At 39.7% G+C, this 12,415-nt stretch overlaps 1 protein-coding gene across 9 annotated transcripts in view; it reads right to left on the bottom strand.

Moving 5' to 3' along the window:
- Nucleotides 1-12,415, bottom strand: part of UTRN (utrophin) — a 348,963-nt gene that overhangs the window by 269,856 nt on the left and 66,692 nt on the right. For all 9 annotated transcript variants that reach the window (XM_015284305.4, XM_040698161.2, XM_004935579.5 and 6 more), the window contains 5 exons: nt 9,228-9,320; nt 7,797-7,874; nt 4,640-4,732; nt 3,590-3,762; nt 175-290 (listed from right to left, as the gene is read on the bottom strand). In XM_015284305.4, coding sequence (XP_015139791.2) covers nt 175-290; nt 3,590-3,762; nt 4,640-4,732; nt 7,797-7,874; nt 9,228-9,320 — 553 coding nt within the window. The remainder of the gene's footprint in view (nt 1-174; nt 291-3,589; nt 3,763-4,639; nt 4,733-7,796; nt 7,875-9,227; nt 9,321-12,415) is intronic.

Below are 12,415 nucleotides of genomic sequence, written 5' to 3'. Positions count from 1 at the left end.
GCATACTCTCACCCTACAATTTACATACTTTCAACTTCAAATTTAAGGTACTGAAACAAAATATCACTGCACAAAATTGCTGAAATGTGTAGTAATGATAAATGTCTGTGTAAGCATTTTCTTGAAGAACAGCTCAAAAAGCTTCAAATCTCAAGTAGAATAACTATCTTGCACCTTCAGGATCCAACAGTTTCTCAATTCCCAGGTGGTTTTTGGCTATGCTGAAAGCATGTTCCAGTCTCTCAATTGGAGACATTGTTATGACTTTATCCCAGCTGAAGAACTCTGGTCTGAAAGTAAAAGACAAAACAGAAAAAAGAAGAGTGAATTTAATTTAAATGTAAAGACCCATAGCAGTCAGAATTGTAAGTTATGGACATCGAGGTAGCTACGTAAGTCATATAAACATGAACATACATACAAAATACAAATTCCAGTGTATATTCACAAACACAGAAATTCAAAAATATCCTTGGTGACAAAGTGGCAATCACAAACAGATTAAGTGACCACATGTCCACAGCGCCATCCACATTCAGTTCTTATATATACTAATTAAGTGCAACTACAGGTTAAGTGCTAATTACAAGAAAATAGCTAAATTCTGTGTTTCAAATTTCTTCTATTTTTTCTTTTTACAGTGTTATTCCCACTACAGAAAGTCAGGCCATGTTATGTAATCAAGAGTCACTCCACTGCTTCTAGAGAGCCTCACTCCTTGTGATGTAGCTCATTGACCAGCTGAGACCATCACAGCCAGGAGCAGGACGCTCCACACCTGCTAACCTACCATGCCATGTGGCCTTTCTCCCTGCTTTAAAAAAATCTGAAGCATTCATGAGTCACACTGTGAGTTAGACCGATGAGCAGATAGATTTACAATACCAGCAGCCCAGCACCCTTCACCTTCCATTAGCATTAACCAAACCAAATCTCCAGCCCAGTTGCATACCCAAAAACATACCAGCAGATCTAAGTGGTAAAGAGCAGAGAATGGATTAAGAAAAAGTATCAGCAAAGAGGGTCCCCTCCCATTGCTATGTATACCCACAGGGCACGATCAGCCTCTCTGAAGCAGCACAGCCATAAAGCTACGAACCATTAAAATACTTTACATTCCTCTGTATAGTGGCTTCTCAACAAAATACTGCTATTGATTCTGCGTTCCACAGAAACCGGGGAGGAAGAGATGGGCTTGACTTCAGTTCTCTTAATTCTTATTTCAGTTATAAATTGACCTGAGAGTATTCTTTTAACATCTGCTGGATCATCACACTTAGTGAAATAGGAAGGCCGTAAACCAACAAGGTCTGAGGAGCAAAAAACCAGAATAAAAGCTGGGACAGGGGGGCAAATATGGAAAGATCCTAATACATACGTATGCAAAGATCCTAATACATACGTATGCAATACTGTACTTCAGTGCAAGAAGCAAAAGACAGCTGCACAGATTCACAAAGTTTCATAAGAAACTTTTACTTTGAAAAACATTTTGCAATAAATGTATTGGATATGCACTAACCTTCCTACTGCCACGGCAACACCAATTCTAATAGAATGCAACCTAGGTATTGACCTAGGAGGAAAAAAAACTGTACCAAAGAACAGAATTCAATTCAAAGAACTTGGCTAACATTAGGAAATGAGAGACTAACACAATAAAATGTTTTATGTCCTATTACCTCATATAACTTAAGTACTGCAAGTGTTACAAAGTAATTAAATATTACAAGAGGTGAAACTATTAGCGATTGTTCATAGACACAAAGAGAAAAGTGAGCTACTAAAGCCCTCAATAGGAACCACAAAAATTCCCCTATATGAAGTGTCCAAGGACAAAACTAAATAACAAACGCAATACTAAAAGTATTCCTTAGGCAAGGAGACAATACTGATCCAGGTAAGCTAAACAGCTTTGTTGTCCTACCAATTCTGCAACATGCCTCAATCCCTTTATTCCCTGCAAGGATCTTTTACAGGTTCTCTTTTCAAAGGCCGCCTAGATTTAAAGCCAGCTCAGGACTTCGGAGAAGTGTGGGGGAAATGGTGCTTCGCTGAAAGACTGCAAGTGTTAAGAATTCTGAGCTTGTCAGGTTCCCAGAAGAGGGTATAAAAGCTTCAAAGGAACAGCAGAGACAGCTAACTATGAGAAGTTTTCCAAAGCCAGAGGAAAGCACATTCATGCAAAGGTTTCATCAGGGGCTTTTGCTACATAGCAGTGCTTTGGAAAGGGCAGAGCTCACAGATTTCAGAACCCAGAAAGCCCAAGCAGAGAGTCATAGGGCAGAAGGTCCACAAACAGCCTAAAGCTGATTTTACTACCTCTGTCCTTCTCAGCATTCATTCCTAGGAACATGTGTCTCACCTGTGTCTAAAGCTGGCGCTCTCTCTAACGCAAAGCTTTACGTTCACTGCCAGAGCTATGCCTCTACAGACAATTACACTGACAAGAAAACCACTTGTAAAGATCACATCTTGTTAACACTTCTGACAGCGTAAACTCCAGAGACTTCTGTTAGTATTTCTCTGCCTTTCCAAAACATCCCTTACAAACTTTCAGAAGCCCTTACAGTGGGTATATGCTCCCCATACATGCATGTAGGCTGAACACCAGCCGGCTCCTGAAGACACACAGGTACATCAGACCAGGCCCAGGTTGAAAGTAGCAAGCCTGTGATAGTTCAGTCAGCACAGGCTGAAGATCAGAGAACAGCAGGCTCAAAATGAACATGGGCTTTGTGAACACTTCAACAGACAGAATATTTATACCCAGCATATATGAACTATTTGCTATGACAGCTATCTGGTAGCCAGGAGGTAATATCATCATAGTATTACCACACTGAAATAGTTATTGATGGTAAAGAACAGTCCAACCTGTGCAAAAGAAGAACTGCCTTCATTTAAGTTGCCCAGAAGCAGAGAGATCACACACCTAGGTACAGGAGTGTTGTACGAGTCTGTAAAATGAAGATTTCTGCAGGCTCCAAAAATCAGAGATGATACAAGATGTTTTAACACCATTCTTTATAAAATACAAAGAAAAATTACTCTGTTCTCCTTTCATTCTTCTACTCAACAACAAATGCAAAAAGTTGTCCTCCTGAAAGTGTTGAACACAGAGTTTTTCAAGTAAAATATATTCAAAACCTAGAAAGAGCCACAAAGCCCATCTTTCTCATTCCTTCATTCTGAAACTTCTGTACTTTCCTACCAAAGCGATATGGCAAACTGAGGGAGGAATTTTTCCCATTGCATGGGAGGGAAGATAAAATGAAGAAAGTGCAAGGAGAAGCAACATAACTTATACAGATCAAACAATATAGATATTCATTCAGCATACTCTCTGTATAGTAGATGCCTTCATAGGATGTAAATCTACTTAGTGAGTGTGCATGCAAGAACTGTGAGAGCTGCCTTGGCTTTGTTTTTGGCAAGGGTCCAGCAATATCTATGCATTGTTATTGCTACAGCAACAAAAAAATGAACTACTGAAACACTCTAGAAACCTACAAATGCTTAGGCACATATACACAGGAAAAGAAAAACAGCTTATTTCAATAGGTAAGAGAAGAACTATGTCACTTACTTGTGCCTGTGGATAACAGCATTAAAAGCAAGTCCATCCGCCCAGCTCGTTGTGAAGTTCAAAACATTGACTTGACTGTAAGGTCTTGAGGACTGCCGAACCCAGCTCAACAGGATTTTCTCACTGTTGGTCTGCTGCAAATCTGACATGATATTCTTCATGACATCCTTCACCTGCAAGACAGCAGCACCTACACCTTACAGACATGTTCTACGCTTCTCCTGCTTAAAAATCTTTTGAACCAAACTAGTTTACAAACCAGGAAAGGCTCTTTTCCGTGAAAAGCTATGAGTCAAGCTTTAACTCTTTATCTGAGAAGTAGGCATAGGAGCCTTCAGGCCATCTTTACTCTCTACTGATTAGAAGTACCAGTAAAGCACCATGTAATAAATGACAAGTTACTCCTACATTACAGCCCTCCCCCACTCCTCAGTGCTGCCAGCACTCACCATGGGGTATAATATTTCTTACTGCCTTGCACAGGGGTTCCGTTAGTAAACAAACCCCAAAAATACAACTTTGCAGAGGCTTTTGGCAAGAACAGGATAACTGTTCAGCCAACACAGGAAGTATGCTGTTCGATGTGCTGTGCACAAGCATCCGCTGAAGTCCCTCCAAGTGAATCCAATGATCCTCTCAGGTATGTAGATAAACTGGGAGCAATTCAATCTATGACACTGAGAAACAAACCTCCAGAGCTGCCTGAAAGATGCATGCCCAACAAAGCTACCAAGACAGCAGAAAAACACCTGCAAACATAAGCGCTTAAGTTTTGAGGAAGAAATGTAAACAATGTTTTAGCATGAGAAGTCCCAGCAATTAACAACCCTAGGAACTGAACTGAGTGAGTACAACAGAGCATATATGAGAATGCACATCACAGGAGGCAGCCAACAGATAGAGGTCAGAAACCAAATACTGCCCTGTCTTTATTTACCAGCCTAGAATATAAACATTTTTTTTACACTGTCAAAACTCCAGAAAGGTTTGTGAGAATCCCAGATTAGATGTACATGATTCCTGGAAGAGATCTCACTACATCTTCCTCACCTGCCAATGCAAGATAATGCTCCACAGCAGCCCCAGTGTCAGCTTGTGATTTCCATCAACGATGTCAGTTCCCCCAATATTCACCAATTCCACCTGGAAAGGTCAGATCAACTCTATCAAACAACATTGACAAAGGTTAAAGCTTTGTATGCATCAGCATCCAAATGGGACGAGTTTACACAAGGAGACCAAAAACTCAAGGGAGAAATAAGATGTTCAAGTTCCCTATAGGCCTCGGACATTCAAACTGAGAACATTATAAAAAAAATGGGGAGAGAGACGAGGAGATTACTTCAGAACACAAGAGAATACATGAGGCTACCCACTCCAGCATTAAGTATTCAGCACTAAGGAGAAGATAAGCTTAGAGCACACAACCAGACACTCATGGCTACTTCAGAGTCTGAATTGAAGCTACTTCTCTCCACTCAGTCAATGAAAAGAAGCACCAACCTCCATCTTTTGGAGGAACCTAACAGAGCACACTGCATTAATCACCAACATGGCCTATGGAAACAGGGCTAGTAACAGCTCCCTTTGGCAGAAGAAACATATACCTCTATACAGCAGATGCTGAAACACATTCCCATACAGCGCAGAGTGGGGCTTCATTCTCACAAATAACCTGAGCCATCCTCCAGTTCCAGGGGCAAATAACACTGTGTATTTCAACTCTGTGGTGAAGCTTTTCTCTCCCATTCTCATCCTGGCTCCAGAACAAAGTTGTACTATCCAGTTCCCAGCTTACACTAACCCTATGAGCTGTATCTGGGAACAGCACTGTTCATATCGTCAAAACCCACACCAAGGAGCTGGTTAGCAGTTCAACAATGTAGACAATCAGAGGACAGTGACTGAGCCCACACAGGCTGTCAGTGGACTTAGCCTAGAATGATAGTATAGGCAAGAACAATATAAAGTTTCATTTTATTTTACAAGACATACCCAGTATGCAAGAACATAATGGTTTTCTGTGAATATTTTTCCTCTTATCATACAATCTTCAAACAAACTGCCTCATTCTTTAGGCTGACTAGCTTGACTTCTGCAAAACGTATTTGTAATCTCATTGCTTTCAGATACCATCTACACAATTTGCAGTTCCACATAGGTGTCCCAATTAGTGAAATCAAACCCAAACTTTGCTGTTGAGATTAACATGGAACCACAAATTATGCTTCAAAGTACTTGGATTTGTGGATTGACCTCTCCCAGTTTTTACAGCAGTTGGAATGGAATTTTAATGCAAACCTCTTTATAAATACTGAGGATATATTTTCTTGAGGCAACTGTAAATTGAACAGGCAAAAAACACACTGAATGTGCAGTCAGTGCCCACCATTAAACAATTCAGTCCAGAGCACTGTAGAACACAAGGAGCAGAAAGACGAAAGGAGAAGGGCACAAAAATAAAACACTTATATGACAAAAGCTTTTTTCACCTGAATAAAAGAGAAACATTCTGGAGAATGGGTAACAAAAAAAACTTCTTTTTTTTTTTTTAATCACAAGCATAATTATTGTTAGTACTGTTAAGTACCGCGTTCCCCTTACAACCTACACAATACATAAAAGAATCCATATATCTACTTTCGTATTTTAATGATTTTTTTTTATTAAACCAATGTTTTTCAGCACACAGCCAGCAATTCACTGAATGGTAAATGGACAGCTAAGACTTGATCAAATCAACCAATAAGAGAATGCTGACAGTAGACTTCTCATACTATTGAAAATAGATGGATATTGGCTATATATAATGATTTGGGTTTTTTTTTCTTTTGCTTGCTTTGAAATAAACAATTGGTCTATAAATCAAAAAAGTTTAAGTTCATTACAAAAAGTCAGTCAGCTCATCAGATGCATGAAGTCCCATCGCCATTTGAACACCTACATCTTGTAGGCTTGCCTCTTCCTTGCAATGTAGATTTTAAAAATTGCATAAGTTGTTTTCAAAGTTATGAATACTGTACAGGCCACAAACTCTCAGGTCAGAGAAGGCAACTGCTTCTTTGCTTTCCCTTCATCTTAAACACAAACATTTTCTAATGAAGGTAAGCAGTAGGTATAAATCATACCTGACCTCAGTAACTTTCAGCTAACCAACACCATCTGTTTACTTCGAGAAACACTAGCTTATGGAAGAACTAATTAATTACTGTAACTCAATATAATTTCATTTATTATATTCATAAATTAAATTAATTTCAAGCTGAAAAGACCTATTACTTATCCTTAGGAAAAAAAAAATAATCAATATTTACAGTACCTCAAAGAAGGAAAACAAACAACCCACCACTAAACTTTGGCTGCTTACTAGAAATATGACAGTAGTTTACAAACATGGAAAGGAAATTGCAGTATTATATAGCACATTCATGTAACTCTTCAATCAGCAGTTTACATAAATATGCAGTGCCTTTTTCATTAGATGTATATCTTTGCCAGAATGTTGTTAGTAAACTATTTCAGTGCCTTGATATTCACAAATAGAAATTCTAATTATAGACAACTATGCTTACCAGGAGTTGTTATCCGGGGAAAAACAAACTTACTTTGCTACAGCAGTACTAGTTTCTAGACAGTAAGAACGAAAACTAAAATACAAATCAAACAAACAGCTATTATTCCCATTTTTCTTAAAGATGAATGGCTGGAGTTTTCTGTTTGCTTTTCCTGATCAATTAGCAGAGCTTAAAGTCAGTAACACTTAAAAGTCACTTTCCAGTGACTTTCATCTGTCACTGGAAAGATCTCCATGCATTTTGAGAGCAGGACATGAAAACACAGAGTCACAGTACCTGTCATAACCTCAGAGACTGTTGTACAAGTCATGCACCTTCACTGGAAATTAGCTATTTGTCCTGCCATGCTCATGAGCTATGCATAGCAGGGTTACAAGTCAGCTTTGATTTCGAAGCTGAGCACATCTTAGTAATTCTAAGAGCTTAGTTATACTAGGATTAAATAGGCATTTTAGGATTTCACAAAGTTGCCAGACACTGAAATAACACTGGATGAAGAAAACTGAGAACAATTTACACGTTGAATTCTCATTTTAAGTGCTACAATCTTTATTCTATGCGTTACAAACACATTTATACACAAGAATAAATTTAAAAGTACACCAAAAAGAGATGTGGAAAAGCATCCTTACGTTGTTTTGATGCAAGACTTGCAGTACTCGGTTGACATTATTTAAGGCATGTACTCTTGTGGAACCTCGTTCTTTAGGCTGAAAAAGATTGACAATGTTTGTATCAGAATAAATTTAGCTGATCAAGGCAAAATAAGCGAGTGAGCAACAGAAAAATTTGTCTTTCTTTTCTCGTGATATTGTTTTAGTAGAAGAAAAAGTTCACCCACAGTACTTTCAAAATAAACTTCAAGATGAAAACTGATCAGAACAAAATTCCTCCATCTAAGGTACAGGACAAGCCTTGGAATTTAAGTACGTTTCACTTCATCTTAGCCTAGAACTTTTATTTCCACCACCTGCAAAATTATGTACTGGCAATATAACAGCAAAATGGGAGTTCCAAGGGAAAATCTGAGGGTTTTGAATGTTTGCCAGAGTAGTTGGAATTTTTTTGCTCCCAAGAGTGAACAAGCAGCAATTCATTTTTCTGGCACCAAAACCCTGCACACTGGGAAGAAGTTACACTTCCCGACCTTTCCTTCCTTTTAAAATTAGGAGAAAAAAAATACTGCAACTCTTGACAGTATCTGCCACTTCCTTTGGTTTTAATCACCACAATTCAATTCCTGCAGTAGAACATCATCAAACTGCAAGAGTGTGAAGCTGAACTTGGAACACAGTAATCAACCGAATTAGAAAACAAGATATTCTTGTTGTCTTGAATAGACTTCAAATCAGACTCCGAATCATTATAAGTACTTACTAGTGAAACGCATGTGTTCAGAAAAATAAAGTAAGCTTGAAAGGTAAAATTTTAAATGCCTGAAGATTTCTTGTTAAGAGCAATAAATCAACTTGAGATTTCTATCAAGAGATTTCTATCAATAAATCAAGAGGTTAGTCCCATGTAATGGCACAGGTTTCACCTCATCTATCCAACTGAAAAGGCATCAGTGTTAGCAGGCTAACAGTGCTCAGCACCACAAGCATATTCTCAAATCTAAACAAAACTTGTTTAATTTTTCAGCCTTTTCAAACCCTTCAGATCAAAGAAGATTTTTCCAATGGAGATGCAGGTTTTTGTTTTTCCTACTAAATGTTATCTTTCTTTCTTTCCTCTTTAAGGGATCCTTCATGAGCATATTAGAAGTAGTTCACTCTTCTGAATCATCTAGAAAGAGACCTTTAAAGACCATTATTAAAAATATATACGAGGTGAACAAAACCACTGGCTTTATCTGCTTTGCTAAACAGCATGTTAACCCTCAAATACAACAGTTACACAAATGGTTTCAAGCTGACTCCATATATTATACCAGTAGAGTTCTGTGGAAATTCACTGGAACTGTAGACAGCAAGTCAGACTACACTCCAGAAGCATTTATTTAAACAAAACAAAACAAAAGAATCACATGACAGTTTGTTTTATTTTCTATACATTCCTCTTACCAGAGGTTTCCCTGTCAGACCTTCCAAAAGGTCCAAAAGCTTCCTTCCATCTTTCAGATCTGTGAACATGTCCTTGACTGGGGGTGTCCCACTCTGCGGAACAAACAAACAAACAAACACAGTAATACAAATAGTGCTCAAGCAGTACACTCCTGAAAAGGACACTTTCTCCTTTTTATCTGTTAATACACTTATTTGTTACTGAATGTAGTAGATACAGATCAAGGAATTATCATAGAATCATAGAATTACTCAGGTTGGAAAGGATCTCAAAGATCATCAAGTCCAACTGCAGCCTAACCATAATACCCTAATTCTAACAACCCTCTGCTAAATCATATCTCTGAGCACCACATCCAAATGGCTCTTAAACACATGCAGGGACGGTGACTCAACCACCTCACTGGGGAGCCTATGACAGTGATAAGGAAGATATCCTTCTTTTGTGTCCTATTTCTTTCCATCAGCAGCTTAATACTGAGAATGAGTATATCCTGGCCAACACTGGCATATTTGAAGAATTATTTGTGGAAGAATGGTACGGTCTAACTATATGTAGTGAAGGAGTTAACTGGAGCTTTTCAGAAAGAATCCATTGGGACAAATTCTCTAATATTGCCTTTTTTTCTATTGCTTTGTTTTGTAACATTGCTTTTCAGAAAGAAGGCTGTCAAAGGTCTATCTGACATGAATTAGCTGACATAGGCCTTCTGTACCTTCATGCTCCTCCTCCTGCCTCAATGCCCATTAGTAACTTAAAAAAAAGACAACTGCCCACTCAATCCCGTTTCCTGACAAAATATCTGTTTTCTTCAAGAACTTCAAGAACTTAAGGGTTTCCTTAAATGTCAAGTTTTATCAGGTTTGATACTACTAGAACTGTGCACATAAAATCAGAGTTGAGTAGCTGGGGGGCCACACTGCAATTTCCTGTACAGAAACACATCTCACTTTCAGCCAGCTGAACTAACTACAAAAAGGACAACCATGTAAGTAAGGCAACTTAGTTAAAATACACAGACATTAGCCTGTTTCTAATGGTAAATAAGATCCAAAATGGGTTTTCCTTACAAATTTATTTTCTAATTACTTCTACAAGTCTTGCCTGAAAGTATGTATATACACGTTCACGCTTACTTAGGTAAAGGATGTGGAAAGATACACAGCTGGCAGACTAACACCCAATAGAAGCATTCACTGAATCCCAGCATTTGATGTTTTGTCATCACATACTGCCACTGCCTAAGCTCAGCCATACCCATTCTAGGGCACAAAGCTTTCATCCTAGTGCACGCACCTCTCAGATGCTTCAGATGTTTTGCCTCTCATAGCAACTTGACTAAAGCTTTAAAGCATGCTGAAGCTGCAGGACAGGAAACCTCTTGTGTGCTTTGTGGTACGCAATGGGAGGAGGCAATTCACAAGGGCAATACAGCAAAAACAAACAAACAAACAAAATCTGATTTAGATTTGGTTTGCATCGCCACACAGAAGATACTGTTGGTAAGGGCATGGAGAAATTGTTCGCTTGTCCAGGAGGGTCAATAGTAGGAGCTAGAAGAGGTCTGACTGGATGTAATACCACTCAAACACTGTCTTGAGAGCAGATGCCGATAAGTCATAAAGTGGCTGTGTGCAGCCTATCACAAGCAGGCAGTGTGAAAGCATAGCACACACTCAATCACAAGGCACAGAGGAATTCAGACAGGTTCCACTGCAAACACCTAAGGATTTCCTCCCCTTGGCAGCTAGTTATCTGACCAACTGCTAGTACACTTTAAATTACAGAAAGCATTTAATTACTTCAGCTAGATACTGACTACATTAAATCTGGTCTCTGCACACAGACACATAAATTAGGCACCTTCTCATGCAACAGACCACTAAACAAGTAAAGCAAATTACACACGTGTAACACACAGGCTGGAACCATCAAAATTGAGAATGCTACAGCTATATATCCTCAATAAGTTCACTGCCATAGGTCCAGAAGATCAAAATAAAAAATCTAAAAAAAAAATAATTGCTGAAAAAGCAGAAACATGCCTCATTTAATACAGTGCACCAAGGATGCTGAGAGCATGCAGCCTTCTCTCTCTGTATCCCATTCCCTCCCTTCCCAGTCACGAAAGCAAAACAAATGACTTGCTACTTTCAGCCATTCATTTCAACAGGTCATGGTACGTGCCAGCCCCATGCAACGCATCCTGCTGCAACAGTAGAAATAATTCAGATTCACTTCCTCAAGAGAATCTTTTTTTTTTTTTTTTTTTTTTCATTTCATTGGCCCTCAGAGCACCACATCGTTCTGCCAGTTTGGAGAGTAAGCAGAAGAATATTGAATTGTTCCTGCAATTCAAAGCAGTCCTTCCTTACTAAAGTATCTGCTATTCCCATAATAGAGATGCCGCAACATTAAAAGCCCCTGTATTTAATGGGTTTAGCCTATCCAAGTGTTCTCTTTGGGAAGGAATTCAGTTCACAGAAAACTCTTCTGCAAGCACAGAGTGACTGAGGTTGGCAAGGAGGGGCTGTAGTACCCACCCACAGCCCATCACCACCTCCACTGCAGCACAGTCATCAAGAAGGCCGGAAATTTGCTTCCCTGGCTGCCCATGGGTGCACCTGAGACACATGCGAGCACCTAGTGGCAGCATCTCCCAGGTGGCTGTAGCCTGTCCATCAGGGTACAAAGCCAGCCCACATTGCTGCCATCACACAGATGCTTCCACACATCCCAGGAGAATTTCCCACACATTTCCCAAGAGAAAACAAGGAAATCTGGGGCAATGCCAGCAGAATTCGCAAAAAGATGCTGCAGAACAGCAAGTGGGAGAGAGGAGTAAGAATGCGAGAGAAACAGCCCTGCAGGCACCAAGGTCAGTGCAGCAGGAGGTGCTCCAGGCACAGAGCAGCAGCTCCCTGCAGCCCAGGAGAGGTCCATGGTGGAGCAGACTGCTCCCTGCAGCCCATGGGGACCACACAGAGCAGATCTCCACATGCAGCAATGGAGAAGCCTGTGGTGCAGCAGTGGATGAGGCCTGAAGGAGCTGCAGCCCACAGAGAGCTCTGGGCCTGAACTGCAGCCCATGGGAAGCAGTCTGTGGTGGGGCAGGGGAAGAGCATAACCTTCAAGGTGCAGATGACAAAGTGTTATGGGCTGACTACAACTCCCATTCCCCTGCACT

This window comes from Gallus gallus, chromosome 3 (assembly GCF_016699485.2).
Source record: "Gallus gallus isolate bGalGal1 chromosome 3, bGalGal1.mat.broiler.GRCg7b, whole genome shotgun sequence".
NCBI lineage: Eukaryota > Metazoa > Chordata > Aves > Galliformes > Phasianidae > Gallus > Gallus gallus.
Note: the sequence above shows the minus strand (reverse complement) of the source record. Positions and strands in the feature narration are given on the sequence as shown.